The sequence below is a fragment of the Ptychodera flava genome, chromosome 3, assembly GCF_041260155.1.
Source record: "Ptychodera flava strain L36383 chromosome 3, AS_Pfla_20210202, whole genome shotgun sequence".
Lineage (NCBI taxonomy): Eukaryota > Metazoa > Hemichordata > Enteropneusta > Ptychoderidae > Ptychodera > Ptychodera flava.
In genome coordinates, this window is record NC_091930.1 from 9,987,113 (window position 1) to 10,007,315 (window position 20,203).

At 42.7% G+C, this 20,203-nt stretch overlaps 2 protein-coding genes across 2 annotated transcripts in view; both read left to right on the plus strand.

The window, feature by feature from the left end:
- The window catches only part of LOC139129520 (endoglucanase A-like), an 88,879-nt gene that overhangs the window by 14,106 nt on the left and 54,570 nt on the right, over positions 1-20,203 (plus strand). The window contains exon 2 of the mRNA XM_070695155.1: positions 3,600-3,687. The gene's annotated coding sequence lies outside the window, so the exon portion shown is untranslated. The remainder of the gene's footprint in view (positions 1-3,599; positions 3,688-20,203) is intronic.
- On the plus strand, positions 12,103-13,623 carry LOC139129519 (uncharacterized). The gene is made up of 2 exons (XM_070695154.1): positions 12,103-12,691; positions 12,966-13,623. The coding sequence occupies exons 1-2, from the start codon at positions 12,400-12,402 to the stop codon at positions 13,448-13,450; spliced, it is 777 nt and encodes a 258-aa protein (XP_070551255.1). The 5' UTR covers positions 12,103-12,399; the 3' UTR covers positions 13,451-13,623.

A 20,203-nucleotide genomic window follows, 5' to 3' on the forward strand; every position in this document is an offset into this window, starting at 1 on the left:
GTACTTATGAATATTCTCACTGACTTGGATTTCAATAACATAACGATAGTTTTTGAACTATGGACTAGAGCATCTATAGACCATAGATTGTCTGTCAAGAATTAAAATATTATGAAGAATATTCATAAGTGTAATTAGGACAGTCTTAGGTCAGTCGTCAGAATATAAATTTTTTACTATAACCCAAACGGGATTCGAACCCCCGCACACTCACGGCAACATCGCCTAGCTGATAGGCCTTACACAAAACCAGTCGGCCACTGCTTCCAACCCAAAAGAGTTGGTCACAGCAACCGACTTAGATGTTGCAATTCTGTGCGCGACCGATCAACACGGTGTGCGTGGAGCAGACGACACACAGACACAGTACACACACTGACACAGTACACACACATATAGTAATCGGAAAAGCACGAAGCTTTTTTACTGAGCTATCAGACAGACTCGGGGACAAGTAAATATCCACCAGCAATACTGTCCACTCAGGTTAAAGAATATAAATTTTTTACTATAACCCAAACGGGATTCGAACCCCCGCACACTCACGGCAACATCGCCTAGCTGATAGGCCTCACACAAAACCAGTCGGCCACTGCTTCCAACCCAAAAGAGTTGGTCACAGTAACCGACTTAGATGTTGCAATTCTGTGCGCGACCGATCAACACGGTGTGCGTGGAGCAGACGACACAGAGACACAGTACACACACTGACACAGTACACACACATATAGTAATCGGAAATGCACGAAGCTTTTTTACTGAGCTATCAGACAGACTCGGGGACAAGTAAATATCCACCAGCAATACTGTCCACTCAGGTTAAAGAATATAAATTTTTTACTATAACCCAAACGGGAAGAACCTTTCTGACGACAAGGCATTCTTTGCCTGTCACAAGAGAAGAGTCTCCTTCAACAGAGGTCGTATATTTACTCAGCCAACGACAATAAATGAGCAGAATCAACCGTATTCCTTCGTTTGGTTCATTCACTCGTCCAAACAAGTTTATTTATAAATTGCAAACTACGAATAAATAAAACAAAACAAAACAAAAAAACAAAATAGGGAAAAAACATACGAGAATCTAATATGTTAAAGAAACAACAAGCGACCTGAGCCAAAGTCACAAAAAATGTACGATAGAGTAAACCACAATTTCAATACAGTTTAGTGTAGTTTTTTTTTATTTTTCCGCAGTCTACATAGATTGTTTTTTTTTACTTGTAGTTAACGATCTGCCATACAAGTAAACGACCTCCTTTTCCTGAGATACACTGAACCTCAGCCATTACCGCCTTCATAAAATGTCAAGCAAAGAATGAAAAAAAGGGCCCGCACTTTAGTCATTGTTAAAGTGGCACTTCCACTTGGTAACATTTTTAAAACACATTTTTTAATGCCAACGGTCAATATTTGACGTGGCGACTGCGAGCGGATCGCGAGATATCGATAAAAACATGTCCTCAAAAAAGTAAAAGTTTGAATTCCGGTGGCCCACCTGAATTCAGCTTCTGAACATAGAACGTTCGGCACTGGGGCCATTGTCAACTACGCTGACGCTGCTGTACGCGTCAGTTCGCTATGATGATCGGTCATGCTCCGTGGGAGAAAGCCGAGTCTTACTGACTCGGAGAGAAAACGGAAAACAAACTTTGTTGATTCCACCAGAATTTGTGTAGGTGACTAGCACAGTTACGTGCCGTTGGCACATAACGGCGGCCGCCCGGCGGCCGCTATGTATCGAACCACGCGTCACTGTGTGGCAGACGACAAAATGCAGTCATCAGAGGCGGCTAATGTTTTACACGTAAAAACTGATATCTATGTAGTATTGGTTAAAAATATAATAGAACGGACTGAAAATAATGAAAACAACGAAAATTAAGGAGAAGTTTTAAAAAACATACCTGAAGTGAGGGCATAATGCTGTTTATTACACCTCACGTATTATTCAGGTACTGTGATTGGCTGAGCTTCACTCACGTGATATAGGACAAAAAGTGATAGAAGATAGCTTTGGTGATATAGCCCTGTCGCGTGCGCTGATATAGCCCTGTCGCGTGCAGTGATATGGCTCGCTACCACGTTTGGAATACCGCCTTCGGCTCGGGCATCATCAGTATTTCGATCATGACCACCATCCCTTGGGCAGGCAATAAATCGTGATATTGCCTTAGCTCTCATGTGTTATTATTTAAATAGTTTTTAATATGTTTTGATATTTTGCACCGCAACAATCCATTGTGACAAGTTTACCGGGCGATGTTTCCACAGCGGTTTCAGTTGTACGTACATGGTACCACTATCTTTCAAAAATTATTCTAAGCATACCTAACGACATCCTTAGTTGCACTTTAATCTATTCCGTCGATGAGCTGATCAAGTTCCTACGCTGTTGGAATGTTGGAAAATGTTGGAAAATCTGTTTCAGAGAATGTGTCGTCACCTATCCCGGACGCACATCACGTTCTAGTCACCCGCCATTGTTGCAAAGCTGCAGACGACACTACGGTCACGTGACCGGGCACTTTTCCAAATTTGGTCAGAACTATTTCCATAGGGAAATAGATTTTCAAAAAATACCCTCTGACGTCACTTTTGTCGATCCGATGGGGACTAGACGTATCTATTTTCTCGTTACGTGACGTATTCTGGCGAATCGCGACACGGGATGAGCATGTAGTGTGTTATAATTAAATCTAAAGTCTTCGCAGTGGGAGGTAAATTATTCGCGTCGTTCGAACTTATTATGGACTCCCTAGAATATTGTCAATCAGCACAACAACAAACCTTGGGGGATTTCAGGTCATAATAAGAAACGATCGTACAACTTCGAGATGTGAAAAATACTCTCGGGAAATGACATGTTTTTATCGATATCTCGCGATCCGCACGCAGTTGCCACGTCAAATATCGACCGTCGGCATTACAAAAATGCGTTTTAAAAATGTTATCAAGTGGGAGTGCCCCTTTAAGTCATCGTAGCGTGTACATATTGTAAAGCCAAAGTAATTAAATTATTTGTTTTGCGTCCACTCTGAATGGGAAAACGTATGCGTCTAAGCGGCTGAAAAACACACACAAGAAAAATTAATACAATGTTATTTGAGTGTAGCAAATAAATAATTTTTACAAAAATTTTAGTTCAGAAATGCTAAGCGGTTATCTCCAAAGATTTCCTATTCAAATAAACTGTGTTTTTCATGAAAAACCTTAAAACTAAGCGGATGGGGCGCAAAACAAAGAATTTTATTACTTTGGTCTAACTAAAATTGGGTAAGCCGTAGCTCTATAGTCTATGCAATTTGCGGTAAGCCATTGTAACTGGAACTCGCGAAAATAACTTACATTCGGTTAATGTCCAAACTAGAAGTGCAACTAAAGCTTTATAATTCTCCAACGCTTCAAACGACTTTAAATACAGTTAAAATTCTTAAACAGTTCAAACATTCTTCACCTAGTGCGCGAACCCGAGGCAAATGAGTACGTTCGATTTATATAATTTGTTATCATAAAATGAGCATGCTTATTAAAGATTCATACAATGTGCATAATGACTACAAACTGTTACATCACACTTTGGTTTATATTTTCCCTAGATGTGAGTATAGGACAAACAGCTGCCTGTAAGCTTATTTTGTGGTCCTAAGCTTTATTTACGGTTCCAACAAGATTGCAATGCAAACAGTAAGTATACTTAGATTATTTACAAGTTGATCGATAGAAAGGTCAACAAACTACTGGCGCATAGCTTTGTTTATCACTAAATCAGTACAACCTATATAGAGTTGGATTATTTCCAATGGTGACGTGCTCTGCGGCATTACATGTTCTCCTCTATGAGGACTTCATTAAGTATTCCGGATAGAACTAGGGCACTGGTCAGTTTCTTCGGCCTGCAGGCGGCAGTTATTTCTTACAAATATCAAAAAGTTGTTTACACGCACCCTCATGGAAAAAAAACCTGGTGATTCCCTCCCAGCCCTCATGCCAACTGTCGAAAACAGGGTGACCCCAAAATGTTGAAACTTTAAGAAACAGCTCCTTAAAAACTAATCTCTCTCTCTCTCTCTCTCTCTCTCTCTCTCTCTCTCTCTCTCTCTCTCTCTCTCTCTCTCTCTCTCTCTCTCTCTCTCCTCTCTCTCTCTCTCTCTCATATACATACAATCATACGTCAGTATCTTACCCTCAAAAAAGCTCAATGATACCCGTCGAGCATTGAAAAACATAGAAACCCTAATCCTCCCGGCCAAAGAAACTGATCAATCCCCAAGCCATGAATTAGTTGAACTTCGATTTTTTTTTCACACTGTAAAGGTTGCTTGACGCAGGCGAAACAGACATTGATCACGTCCAATAGACAACAATGTTAGGTTGTAAATTTACATCGCAAACGACCTTATATTACCTCTCATATAAATCCAAAACAATGTCATAAAAAGTAGTTTCTAGCGTTGACTTGGCAAGCCGGTCGCTACGTACAATTTAGCTAAACAACTCACTGTTGAAACCTGATAGACAACTTGAAGGTATCGTCAATAAATGGTTATGTGCAAAGTATGGGATTCTGTACATGTATATATAATGACAACGCTGTTTGTTAGTGAGGCAGGTATTCTCGACCAGTTTTATGTCTACGTTATCAGTACCGTACATTAAGCGGGGCACAGGTCATGTGAGGTCCTTAGATAAGGCGTGTTTGCTTGTGACTGATACAGTGTCTGCTTCCATTCAGCTGCACTATAGTTTCACGAAGGGCATATATCGTCGTGTAAACAACTGCGCCTTGAATGCAACGTTCTCATGATTTCTGGGCTAGGGACACTAAAAGTTGGTTAGCACCATCCAAAGTTTGTAGATGCAGAAACATCTGGGCAACAATGCTGGACAATCAGACACATCAGTATCAGAAGGGAAGAAATCACAAACATTAAACAGTTGACCATCGACATGGTGTTACAACCTTTTTAAAATTACCATGGAGCTGGATTATGGTGAAATGTCCACACCGTATAGGCGAGATTCTCTGATATTGCGGCACCTTTTGTGCCTTGAGCATTCACTGTAGATCTGCAGTGCTGTTTTACGTGGGGAAGTTATAAGATGGAATTATATCCTTGGTTGGGCATCGCGCAAGCCGCACGACAGTGGCCCAAGCCGCATGGTCCAGCCTAAAAAGGCTACAATTATTGCAACTACTGGAGTTGTAAAATTACGAGAAGAAATATGGCACACAGCGTAGTCTGTTATTTCAAATACTAAACAATTAAATGAATACTAACGAATGCATGCAAAATTAATTAATAAAATTTTGTTCAATGTGTATCAGTGCCCGGTATAATTGATACCAGAAAAATACTGATGTGTCCAGAATTACCAAGTTTACAATTAGTGTAAATAAATTTTTCATCTACTTGAATATTTAGGGGTGCCAAGATATAAATACTTGTCAAAAAATATTTGTTGTCATGTATGCTTTTCGCAAAAATGAAGTGGGATGAATGAATAAAAATCAAAGTGCGGAACTTTTACTAGCCATACTTACATTGTATGTGAGTTTCACCATGACCATAGACACATTAGACGCCACTTAGATGTTAGGGAATAAGCATTTACTTTATATGATCAGTTTTACCTTTAAAACTCATCTCAACCTTTCGTATTTTTTATTTTTCAACAACTAATCAAAGATCACCGTGGAATAGAATTGAGAGAAAGTTGTTTGTATACGTACATTGCTCTAGAAGTTCTACAGGTAAACAATGACGCATTAGAGACCTTCCGCTACACGTTTTACGCCAACGAGAACGCGTAACGTCACGAATTTCTGCGATGATGTCATCGACTTGTGCGTACGTTCTTCACGTACACGGAGCCGGGGTCGCGTATTTACGTGGAGACAGCTGTTTTCACGTAATTTGTAAACGTGTAAATTTATTCTCATCTTTTGGTATCAAAACATGGTAAAAACTGTGAATCATTTATGCAGTTGTTAGTTGGATATATGATAGTGACATCCTCAAAGATATTCATGTATTTTCGTTATTTTTATGTGCAATTTCTTCGTCGATTTGCGGCATACGGGCAAACCATTGAGCTATCCCTGTGATGCGGAAACAGACTCGCGGACCAAGCCGGGCCGAATCATTTCTTGCGCGTGCCACAAGAACGGTTGGCGTAATGCGTAGCCAAACACGACTTTGCACGCGAACGTGTACGCCAACGCCAACGTGGATTCTACGCGTTCACGTTCACGTAAAACGTGTAGCCGAACCTCTCTATTGTGTATATCAATACGCGACGGAATACGGCCATCACTTTACGAAAACTTTACAGAAATGGCGATAAATGTTTGACATTGGATGAATTTCTACATCAAAATCTTTGCACATTATTTTAAACTACTGTACATATTTATCATTCCATAAGGTGTATGATAAAACTTTTACTGCGAAGTTCGGTCGTACGCGTACTGGCCCTTGCACTTCGCCTGCAAAACCGTATCAGGGCCGTAAAACCGGACAGGGGCGTGCCCTGGTTGCATTATTGCGTAAACCAACTGATTTCTCGAATATTTCATCATCGGCCGTTTTCATTATCTTTCGCTTTAGTACAGTACCAGAGTCCATCTTGCCAACAAAATCAGTCAGCTTTGACTGCCTTTTTTGATATGCGGTGATCGTTAATTTACGAACACCATACTCTGCAGCCTGCTTGCTTGCTGTCTTACCACCTTCTAGCCGGTCAATGATTGACAGCTTGGTGTAAATCACTATGTTCACATTCACAATATTTGGATCGGCCCTGCGTCTGCTTGAAATAATCCTATTTGGGAAAAGATCAATCTCCGTACAGAGGTTGTAGTGAGGCGTGAATAATTATAACCTAACTAGAGAGTATCGGCAGTGGCTATACTAATCTCTGCCACAGGCGACGGTTTTCACCCACTTTTTGGGTAAGGGACTGGTCAGTTTCTTCAGCCTGGGGGGGGCCCGGTGGATTCATGGGGGGGGTCACCCTGTTTTTGACTTTGGTGATAGGGGGGGTCACCATGTTTTGAAATGCCCAATAGGGGGGGTCAGTGTGTTTTTGAATTTTGACACAAGCTCATCATTGCCTAAAATGCTAGTGTCAGCCACAAATTTCATCATTCAGTTGTATTTTTCGGCGCGCCCTTCGGGCGCGTAACTTTAATAATCAGTCATATTTTTCAGCATGCCCAACTTTAACATATCAAGCATACATATATCAGAGATATCTGTATGCTCAATATTTTTCAGCGTGCTCTTCAAGCTCATTACTTTAATACATCAGACATTTTTCAGCACGCCCTTCAGGTGCATGACTTTAATATACAAGGCATATACATCAGAGATATCAGGATGTTTCATATTTTTCGGCGCGCCCTTTGGGCGCCATACTTTAGTAAATCAGAGATATATGCCAGAGATATCTTGATGTTTGCTAAGTGAAAGTGTACCATTATGAAATCTGCAGTTCATATGAAAAGCATGACAAAGAAAGATGCTTTTTTATGAACAAAACAGTTAAACAAGGCAGTTTTTGTCATTATTAGCTGTGCTTTTATGGTTTCAAAGGTCCTCTCAGACACTGTACACATCAGATTTGGCTAAAAAGCTCTCTATGGCTCCTCAGGAGATTTAATTGGATGGTTGGCAAGTCTTAACACCCATCAAAGTTTTTTATTCACTGCTTTTTCCTGTTTGATATTAATGATTGACATCCATTTCTGTACAACAGTTCAGGACATCTGGTTAAGCATAGAAAGTGTGAAATACATTCACAGCTCATTCAAAATACATGTACAGCTCATTCAAAATGTACTGTATTCAAACTTTAAGATTGACACTTTGAAATTCCTATCTTACAACTGACATGCCAACAATTTCATTAAAACATAGAATGACTATTTAAAATATATGTAAAACGTAAAATATAATATATATATATATATATATATATATATATATATATTATATATATATATATATATATATATATATATATTATATATATATATATATACATATATATATGTCCACCTTTTGTTTTACCTATGTCGCGCGCGGGGGGGGGGTCACCCTGTTTTCGAAATTTGGAATAGGGGGGGTCACCCTGTTTTTAACATTTGGAATAGGGGGGGTCAGCCACTTTTTGACGTCGGCAAAAAAAAATCCACCGCCCCCCCCCCAGGCCGAAGAAACTGACCAGTCCCTAATGCACGTTTTCCAAAATATATATTTTCTGTCTCTTTTATATAAAATACTTTGAAACAAAAAAATTAGATAAATGAAAAATACAGCAATTTCAATATCGATCCTTCATTTCGTGAACACTTGCAAAACATAGCCCTTGCTCCAAGTTACATGGATGTGAATCGATGATTCAAAATGTATGGCCCAACGGCTGTCAGCTTTGCACACGCGATTGTCAAAGTTTTAGCAGATTAAGTACTATTTTCGCTTGTGTATAATGTATTTTTTGTACCAGTGTACGAAAAGTGCGATCTCTAACTGGACATCTTCTATCAAAATCTGAGATGTCCGCCACGTTTATTGAGCCAGTTGGGCACGTGCAGGACTGAAAGAAGTCACAGTTTGGAATATGTAAATTTGCCTGTAGCAGAGATTGGAGGGGCGAGCGGTGTGCGACTAGGAGACCCTCTAGCTTGATTAGAACTATCCACGCCACTGCTGCCACACCATGCTTCAATCTTTGTGTGGAGATTGGGAAAAGATTTGGTTCGCGTTCACATTTCACAGGATCCAGGACCGGCGCCCAGGATCGACCTCGGACCTGTTTTTTATTTCTAAGCGGTTTACGTGCAAGAGAGCTAGTCTGACTGCTAACCGAAATTTGAAATAGTTGAAACATCTCCAATGTCTCTTAGATGAACTTACGAGACAGAATAGGACTTGCAGACGGCACAGAAATAACCAGTGCACGCCACGATGTTTCTGTTTGCTCAACTCAACTAATGCCTGTCTTACAAGTGACGTTAATCGGATGACGTGGTCACGCTTGTGGAGCAAAACCTGGTGAGAAGATATTGTTTTGAGAACATTGGATGATAAAGACTGGAATGAAAACATCGGCTCAGTAGGGCATCATCCGGGTCCAGGGTCGTTCAGACACACAATTTGGACCCCCTTCAAATATGACCGTAACAGCTATTGCATCCCAATATTTTTTGCTGTTAAAAGTGTATTTTATATTTGTGGCATGTCAGTAAAAAAAACATAGGGACAGATTTCATACAAAAAACAGATTTCATACAAAGCATTGGCTTTTGTAAAATGTCTGGGTAAAAATATAAATTATGCGATATAAATTTTAGGCCATGGGGTAAGTTTTGGTCGTATTTCATGAAAACCATAAAAGATATCGCATATTACAATATGTCATCTTACAGAGGAATAAAATTATTTCTAATGATACCCCACAAGCCAGGCTGTGTTAAAACTAGTCTTCGCACGATGACTTAGGAGCGTTTCAGAGTTTTACGGCTGGGGGGGGGGCGGCAAAATTCTTGTCGCCGGTGTTCAAAAAAATATAGACCCCCCCTGCATTTTTTGTGAAAAAAGATGACCCCCCCCCCTTTGTCAGACTAAAAAAATTGATGACCCCCCCCCCCCCCCCCCCCGCTTAGAAATAACTAAAACCCATATGTCAAATTTACCCGTATGGTTTGGATTTGAACTCCGGTACGCCGCGCACTTTATTCGTGTAGCAGAGATGCCAGTGCACAAACTTCTCAGCCACATCCATTGCAACGTCTGTTAATTAGGACGACTGTAAGGCAATTTTTAACTTCATTTCCATAGACAACTCATGTCCATGGACATTGTATAAGGTGAACTTTATTGGAGTGGTTCGCCAAAGGCAGCCCTCCGGTTAAGAGGGTCATGGGCCATTACGTAAAGTCAACTTTATTCTAGTGGCCCACCAAAGCTGGCCCGCCAGTAAAGAGGGTCGATCATGGCTATTGCATAAAGTAGACTTTACTGGACAGGGCCGCTGAAGGCGCACGGCCATTAAGATTGCCGTGGGGTATTACATAAAGTCAATTTATTGGAGTGGGCCGCCGGAGGCGGCCCGCCGGTAAAGAGGGTCGATCATGGCCATTGCATGAAGTAAACCTAATTGGAGTAGGCCGCCAAAGGCGTCTGCCCGTTAAGAGGGTCATGGGTAATACATAATGTATATTTATTGTAGTGGGCCGCCGAAGGCGGCCCGCCGGTAAAGAGGGTCGATCATGGCAATGGCATAAAGTGAACTTTATTGCTGGTATTATGTTTTTGAAAATGTGGTGACCCCCCCTTTCCTACCAGTGAAAAAGCGATGACCCCCCCTTTGCGGATTCCAAAATTTTGATGACCCCCCCCTGGATTTTGCCGCCCCCCCCCCCCCCCGGCCGTAAAAACTGAACGGTACCTTACAAGAAGACAGTTTGACAAACATGCAAAGGGTCACAAATTTGGGGTCACAAAAGCGGTACTCTTCAAAACATTGCCGTAACAGCCATTGCAGCCCTATATTTTTAAGTTGAAATTCTATTTCGTATTATAGGGATCCCAAGGCTTCTAAAAATACAGGTTTGTTATCCTATGGTGGTGAACGTATATCCCCGCTTGCCCACGGCCTCGTTCGGGAACGAGGTGTACATGCGATGGGCAGTTCATGACATATGACCCCACGACCTCGTCGGAGTGAAGACGATTCTGACTCGAGAAAAGTCTCGTTGTCCGCAATATTTTGCACACTCCCTGCAAGTGTCGTTTCAATCATTTACGATCGCAGTCGACTTCGCGTGCTTCGACACACTTCTACTGAACAACTATCCATGCATACATAATCAGAAAACATCTTCCATGATAGCACACCGTGTCAGTCAAATCTACGACCAATGCTGTGATACTATATTATGTGGAAATAAAACGCTGCAAATAATTGGCATTTCCTGATCAAAGTAAACACCCATGTCGAAGAACCTCAAGGGTATAAAATCCGTGACAAATTACGTCCACTCCTTCTGATGTCGTGATTCTTGATATATCATATTCTAAAACACTTGTTTTGACATTTTCGATTTGAAATTTCGATAATCTAAGTCGTGACAATGCCCCAGTCCTCAAACGTTCACAGTGAATAAAACAGAAGGCAGATGCACGACATCCTTCTTTTTATATATATCAATACAACGGCACCAGTCTTTAAATCAAATAAGTCAAAACGTCTTTTTAGCGTGACCAATCACGTCCAGGTGATGTGTCATCTTTCAGCTGTTCTGGGCTATCATCGTGCCAACTATATCATTGGGCACATTGCTTTTATTCCTTCTGGCCTATACAAATTTAATATTCGATAAGGTACACTTCTTGCATGTGAGTTTGACCCTGGTTTGACCCAGAGTTTGACCCAAAGCGCCCTCTATCGTTAATTTGATGGAAACGGGGCAGAATACATGGCAATCATGTTGCTAAAAAGGCTTTGCTACAGCACCAACTTTAATCTTTCATTTTTTCAAATTGTTAAAGATGTCATATATATACAAATTATTTTATGAACGTCACATTACGACCATCAAGATTTTAAAAAAACTAAAATTTCGCGAGTTAAAAATGTACCAGTCAAGCTCGAGCACGGTAATGAGATCACCCGACACGGGCGGTCGGTCGCATCTGCAGCTATTGACCGGCTTTCATTGGCAGCACCCGCGTACTCGTGTGCGGGATACAGGGTAGCTGTACGTATCCACGGAGTTGTTGTGCGGTCGGTGTTTAGTTTCCAGTTTTTATATGCTTGCTAGCTACCAGAATGCGAAAACGGCGAAAGAAAACACTCATATAAAACGAAACAGCACTGCTAAACAAATGTCCGGACGACGGGCGCGGGTGTGTATAAAGAAGGGTAAGCGTTATATACGGCTGCAATTAACGTAGCTCTGCATGGCTGTGTGTTACGGCGTTATACGGCCTCCCACCATAGCCCGGCTGACTGCCATAGACAAAATCGCTGGTAGCACCTCAGTAGTACATGAGACAGTATAGCACACTTGGGTAAGTTAGGGGGTCTTTTTGGGGGGGAAAGATATAGAACACTTGGGTAACTTAGGGGGTCTTTTTTTTTTTTTTTTTTGCCATCACCTAGGGGATGTACTTCATTTCACATGCTAGGGGCCCTCATTAACCCGCCTCTCCCATTGGTTCATTTAAATGCCGCAAGGGATATTGGGATAGCAATGTGCTTTTCTGATTGGTTAGTTGCTTAATATATGCAAAAATGAGGGTATATAAGTTCTGAGAGGGCCATCTAAGGGCCAGTCTTGCTCTAGAAGTCCCACCCTCAACAACAACAACAACTCAACTCTTCATAACCATGGCAACTCCAATACTGTCACCAAGACTACTGGAAGAGGGATGGCGCAAGTGTTATTCAGTGAAGGCAGAACTGCCGTACTACTTCAACGTTAAGACTAACACCAGCGTCTGGACAATGCCCACCGTCTCTGACCAAGATGAGAGGTATGCTGATGTTCCAGGAAGGAAGAGCCCCGACTTGCCAGAGCCTTCTCAGGAAGTGCCCCTGCCTCATAAGACTCCGTCCAGTCAGCCATCAGCAGCTGCTTTGGTCCCTCCACCTTCCAAGCCTGGCACCACCAGTCAAGCAGGTGAGAGACAATTGAGATTTCTTCTGCGTGACACAGAGACGTCAGCTCGTATTGTGAGTGTGCAGATGTACAAGGGAAATGTGTACGTGGGGATACGTGAATTCTTCAAGAAACCTGACACTGGAGAACTGATACCGACAAAGAAGGGCATCAATTTGAATTTGGATCAGTGGAGTCGACTGAAAAGTATTGCGCAGAGTATCGATGAGGCTGCCAAGACACTGACGTGCAATTGAACTGGTACTCACAGACCCGTCTTTCATCCCTTTTTCAGAGCCTTCCTTCAGCGACATGCCAAATGACTTGGACAGGAAAGTGGCAAGAAGAGTGGCAAAATATGTCTACGCCAAGTTTATCCTGGACCAAGTCAATGCCATCATCAACGAAAACTGTGAGGGGTGCCGAGAAGACTACCCATCTCAGAGGGACCATGAGTGCCTGTACTATGGCGATACCCCAGCAGGTCAACGAGAAGTCATCAGCAAATACTTTACGGATGCTGCCAAGCGAATCAACATGCTGGCTGTGCAGAAGTCTATTCTTGCCATGGCTGAACTGTGTTACATCACCCTGGATCATAATGCCCCCCTTGGATTACTTGATCTTGATGACCTGTTGGAGTTGTTGTACTACCGCTGGAGTGAAGACCCTGAAAGATGTTTTGAAGCTCTATCGGACAGTCTGTCTATGTATGGAATGGTCTTGTGCAACGACATGATCACCGCAGTTTGTTCCACATTTAGTTCTGCAAGCAGTTAATCATTTCAATTTCCTTCAATTCATAAATGTGTTTTTTCTTCGGACATTACAAGTTTGCCAAGGACACTGAAAGACACTTGCAATAAAAAGTGTTGTGTTTCATGTTTTTTGCCTTGTTAAATTTTGTTAACTTTGAGAAAATAAAATTTACTGTTATTGTTTAAAATGAAAAACCAATATCTTGTCCGTCTATACTCTTTGTGAGCTAGCGAAGTATGATTGTTTATGAATGAGTATGATTGATTGCCCCTCCTCTCCCCCTCCCCCTTTATGCCCATCATCCTTGAGAGAGAAAAAAAACCCAGACGCACATGCTTTGTATTTTCAATTGAACAAGTTTGAAAATTTATTGAACACCAACAGGAAAGCCAACACAAGAACTAGTAACAATGTAATGAATATGACTTCTAAGTCAAACGAGTCTGTAAAAAGTTAACATCATAAATGTCAAAATCAACACCAGTCAATTTTTCAATGAAATCATTCACGAGAAAGTCATTAAAAGTCAAGTCCTCTGTAAACTGCTTCACAATGTTCGACATGGACCATCCCCGGCAACGATGTAGCAGATAGTAAAGGACGTATTGTCCACACACTGAAGAAAGAGGTCCCTGGAGCCTTTGTCTGTTGTAGATCCAGTCGAGAGAGTTCCTGTTGAGGAATGCCTTGAAAGGTGTCCTGTTGGGTGGACGTCCGTACGAATCGAAATATTCCCCACGGTTGCTATCGGCAAAGTAGAAAGCCACCCAGTGTTTCCCTGGTTGGGTACTTGGGTCCACATTGGCCACAAAGGCAGCAGGATAGGACTTTAGTCTGGTCTTAGGCAATCGGTCTGATGGTTTCACCCCGCCAAAAGATGATGCAGTGTATCGATCTGTACTCAAGATCTCTTTCAACTTTAACGTGTCCATCTTTCACTTCAGTCGAGGAATCAACTTCAGTAATCAAAGAGGACGTTGCGGTCTCTGTCGATTTCAATGATGTTATCCAGTTCGCCATACACCAGTAAATTCACAGTATTTGGCAGGGCTTGTCTGAACTGCAGTTCGATGCCCAGGTTGCCTTCTTTGACCAGGTTCAAATGTCCTCCGTCGGCAGACAAGTCCGGTGTGAGATCAAATGCAAACAGTGTGTATCCATTGTCGTATTCATAGCGATTGATGTTGATTCCTTCATCCCTGCCTATTTTATTAGTCCCAGTAAACAGGGAATAGTAGGCCATGATGAACGATGACCACCTGCTTGGGTGAAGTCCAGTTTCAGGGGTTTGCTCGGAACTTGCTTTCCACTGACATTAAGGACCAGCGACGTCATGTCGTAATGTTTGAAGTTGAAAGGATTTTTCTTGTATGAACCGTTGAAGGCATCGTTGTCCACCAGACCCAGACCACACGTTTCGGTAGCTGTCCAGAAAGATGTGGTCTTTGTTGAAGGACATGGTGCCTCCAGGAATAGACAGAACCTTCATCACACAACGATGTATAGGATACTTGGACGGTCCCTGCTTTAAAGCTTCTGCATGGCCCAGCTGTACCGATGGACTGAGTTTTATTTTCCTGACCAGTAGTGTGGCTTCGGTGACTACAGCTTTGAAGCCTGGATTTTCTGCAGAGCTCACAAGGGAGAAGGCATTCTTGCTTCTATTGAGTTTGAGACGTAATTCGACACCATTCATTAGATACTTGGGCTGAAAGAAGAGATCCGAATGGATGGGTCCTACCATATCGACAACTTTACTGCCCGACGTGAAGGCATATCGGTTTTTCAGTCCCTTGTTCACTTCTCCACCTTCTTTAGTGGGGTCCACTTCGTCCATTTTCAAGTGATAGTCCTTGAAGAATAGGGCTGAACCGATATGGGTTTCTTTGGCCTCCTTACCATAATTCAACAAGGTCTCCAACAAGGCTCGGTAGGGGTAAGTAGGGGAAGGGTTGGATATCATTTTGCCATTGAGGTGTACATCCACCTGGCTGAACAGTGAATGGAGCCACAAGTTGACGGGACCCACTGCTGCATCTGCACCGAGGTAGTACCATCAACTTTTGTAATCTTGGCCTTGATCAGAAGGAGTGTCGAGGACAGATCGATGTAGTCTTCCCCTGAACCCGAAATCACAAATTCGATGGGTCCCGATTCCACAATGTGGGTCAGGGGATGCACTTCTTCCCATTGTCCCTCTTCCACACTAGTCTGCGTTGGAGGAACTGTGAACAAGTCAAGTTCACTCTTGGTGCACTCGCAGGAGTGTTCGTGAAGAAATGCCATGTTAGTCAAAAATGTCAGGAGATCTTCTCTTTCGCTTGGCTTTGGAGGAAATGACTCTTCGTTTCGGAGTTTTACGTTTTATACTACCGCCGCCTTGGGGAACTGAGTATCTGGAACCCCTGCCTGCCATCAACTGTTTCCCGGCTTCCACCAACCGTCGTTTTGCCGAGTGCTTGATGTTACGTCCACTGAGTGCATCCCCTGCAATGTTGAGTCCCGTTTTCAACATCTGTCTCCCTAGGACTTTCGCACCTTGTTTGAGCAGTGGTGTGGCTGCACGGAAGAGGCCTCCCAAAATACCGCCCAAGCCATAGCCTCTCTGCACGGCTGCCCCCTGGAATGATGCTCCATTTCCCACCTGATCCAAATAAAACTTCTTGTATGTGGCCGGATTGCTTTCATAGATTTTCCGTCGATACGGCATGGTTCAGGCTACAATAGTGTAGGGCGTCGTTTTCTGAAGGCTAGTGTCACGATCACTTTCCCACCTTGAAATGGCACTTTCTGACCCATGTCGTCTCTTATGTAGACTTCTACCGTATCAAATTCGCGGTTTCTCAGGGGAAGAAAGTATGGCGTGTGGAAGGTGCGGTTGATCATCTGTCCATGGATCCCTTCCACATTTTCTATTCTCAACAGGGGTGCAAAGGTATCTCCCACCAACTGGTCGTCCACTAGGTCGCAATACACATACAGAGAAGAGAGGTTTCGAACACTGAACATGAAAGGTGCATCGTTCTTCTGCCTCAAGATGGTATTGGGATAAAATCCCATGATTTCAGCCAGACCTGGTAGAAAGTAGAGGCTGGTACCCTCACTCACATCAGCGGTTACTTTTCTTGATACCGGGTCAAAAGTCAACTGGATGTTGTCAGGTAAACCTTGCTCTCTCAGAGTGGTCAGTATACTTCCAAAATCATCGTAGTAACCTGCAGGTATTTTGACAAGTGTTTTTCTATGGTCTTGAATTTCGTACGCCAGCACGTTTCTGCCCTCGACCACATTGTACCAAGAGAAAGGGTAGTGTATGTCCATCAAGGCCACTTCCCAGTTGCCCCGCAGAGAAATGTGTTTGGGTAATTTCACAGTGTAGCCTGTCACTGCATTGTCTGGGAAAACATCCATGGATGCGTTGCTCGGTAGTGTCATGAAAACGGATGTTCAGCCATGATGAAAGTGGGGGTCAGACTGTGACTCTCCAAACAGAGTCATCCCTCTTATAGTTTTGCCAGATCCCTGACCCAACTATTGAATTTGGATGGCCAACCATACCACTTGACCAGATATTCAGTCTTGCCCTTTCTCTTTCTTGTTTTGAGTATTTTTTCCACTCTGAAGACGTCGTCCTCTTTCTTGACGACTTTTTGTAGTTCTTGTTCATAGAAAGTACCTTCTAATTCCTCCTCATCAAAATCTTTCAGCTTGTAAAGGGGTGGTCGACTTGAGATCCTTTTCGACACAGTGAAGATTTCTTCTGTCCAATTTGGCAGATAACCTTTCTTGAACATACGTTTAGTTTTGCTGATTCTCACTTGTTCTCCCACACTGAATTTGAATTTCACCGTCTTCTGTTCATAGTCACTGTACAGAGTATCCCACACCTCTTTTCATTGGTCTTGTTGACAGACGCTGGTTTTCTCTTGATGCTGCGATGCCAAGTGTTGTTGTAAGATTGCATTAGCTGAGAAGCACCGATAGGTAGCTTAGGGTGTTGTTTCTGGTAAAGTACTTCCACATTTTAGTTTTCAGGGTACGATTGAAACGCTCAACCACAGAAGCTTTGGTTTCGTTTCCGGTGGTGAAAAATTGAATGTCTTCACTCTTCAGAAATTTCTGAAATAGGTGGTTCACGAATTCTTTGCCTTGATCCGTTTGTAGTTTTTCTGGTTTTCGTCCAGTCTTCAAAATCTGTTCAAACGCTGCCACCAAATGGCCCCTCGTTTGTCTTTCAAGGGAATGGCCCAGGCATACTTGGATAAAATGTCAATGCAGGTGAGGATGTATCGGAACCCTGAATTGTATTTTGCTAGTGAACTGACATCTGCAAGATCAGCTTGCCACTGTTGATCCATTCCACCGACAATTACTCTAGCCCTTGGAAACTTCCACCTCACTGGTTTGTGTAATGTGTAAGTGTCCTGATGTTGCATCCATTCTCTCACTTTCTGACGGGTGGTCTTTATTCCCTCCTCTTTTGCAGCACGGTAAACAGCATCGATTCCTCCAAAACTTGCGGAATGACTTGGATCGTAATACACCTGGCTTAGGTGCTGATCCAAGTCCGTCAATTTGGTCACAGGTTTCATGTTTGATGACGATGGATCCAGAGCAGCAAGCACAGAGGCACCTCACCCGTTTGAGGACATCGCCAAGGGATAGAGAAGGTGGACAACACTCCATGACAGAGGTCTCCTTTGGAATGACTATCATCAAATTGTCGAGTGATGTTTTAAAAGTTGAGCCAATTCCCTGTCATGGATGGTCGATGTTGCGGTCTTGCAGCAGTTGAAATGACAGGACGTATCTCCCTCCTTATCTTTTTCTTTTTGGCGGATGATTGTCCAGCAAATACTCCATGATCACCTTCTTCATCATCATCACCTCTTGGCTGAAACAATCCTTTTGATTTTCGCTGAGACTGAATCCAGTTCCATCTTTCCTTGTTGCCAATCAGATCTTGTGGTACATTCATGTCAGACAGCACTCGGGCAAATTGTTGCCACCCTCTAGGAGTGAAGGTTTTCCTCCGACGTAAGGTGTCGTTGATGAGGTCTACCATATGAGTTCCAGGTAAGGGATTACCGTCGTACGTTAATTCCCCTTTCTCATTCCAATCCACGGAGTCATGCTGTTTCACTTTCTGAAGGAGCAAGTGTGCTTTCGTCGGAGGGATTTTGGCACACTTTCCATCACATCCTGCTCCACACTACCCAAGGGCTTTGGCTTGTCTATGCCTTCCTCTTCCGTGCCCTTAGCTAATGGAGACCCTGAAGAAGACACAGCGGTAGTGGTACCCGTTGAAGTTTCAGAGGGGAGGATGCTGATTTGAACAGGTTCCTTCCTTTTATCAATGTAAGCCCTGTACTGCTGAAGAGTCTGTTGGTACAGTTTTGCCTTTTCATCATCGGTAATGTCTGTTCTTTCCAAGATTTGTTGCATCTCCCGATCCAGAGAGGACAGCATCTTCGTCACAGGGTTTGTTGTTTGATTCTGCTGTAGTTGTATGGTATCTAGTAATTCCTGTGGCACAAGTGCCATCTTCTTGGCATGTTCCATGGGCATGATGACAATTCACTTAAAGAGGAGACTTCCCAACACAGACAGCACAGGCCCTAGGACGGCCGAGAGAAATCCACCCTTTTGCACAAGTATCTTCTTCTTCTTTGATGTTGAAACCTTTTTATTTGACAGTGTGCGAAGATGATGTTTGTATTTGCTCAATTTCTTCTTTTGAGCAGATGACAGTGGAACACTTCCCCGAAGAATGTTCAGACAACATTCACAGAGACAATGGATTAAATCGTTACTGGCTCCCTCGATGATCCCCCTCTGTTGCTTTGGATTGCCCTTGGCTAACACAGAGAGAAAATGAGCATGTTTTCTCATTCGCTGAGACATGATGAAATGATGGCATTTCATGTCATCATGTCTATTTTATGTTTTCCTGACGTAAACAAAGGCAGTCTCTCCTGGAAAGATGTTCGTGCGCAGGCGAAGGACTTCGGTGTGTTGGGTTTCAGGTCAATGAGGAGATAACCATAGGGTTCACGAGAGGCATCGGTGAAAGCTTCTTGGATGAAACGGGTGTGTCCTGGGTACATCTGTTTGGCTAAGTGAGTGATCTGTGATCCGTCTCTTGGATTTTTAAACAAGACCAGATAATGTGAATTCAGACTCATGGTTCGAGTCTCTCTGCCTTGATGAAACAGATTTTGTAAGATAAGCATGACAGAGAGATTACGATGATGAGAACCTTTGGTGAACAGATTGGTAATTCTCTTGTCATTTCCAGTTTCTGACATCAGATCATCAATAATCAATAAGTTGGATTGGTGAGGGGAAAACATACTGTCCAACTCTTCAGGAATGCCTTCAACAAAATGAATGCTAGGGATAAGGGCAGCCAGTTCCGTATAGGCAGGTTGATATTCTCCATAGCACCAGACAATACGCTCAGGAGACGGAAAAATCATAGTTTCCCGTTCCTTCAGCAGTCGTTTGACGAATTCAGTTTTGCCTGACTGTGTGGGTCCACATATGAGAGCAGTGAATGGATGTTGTAGTCTTGCATCCATGATTGACTTGATTGATGTTGTTCAGACAGAAGACGAACGATTCGTATCAACTGGCACATCAATTGATGAGTGTCAGATTGTCTGGCCAGTTTCAAAAATCTCTGTCTTTCAACTTTGTCTTCAATATTATGCACTTGTGTGAGATGATTTGCCAGTCTTACGAGATGTTTTGCATGACAACCAGGGTAAGGAC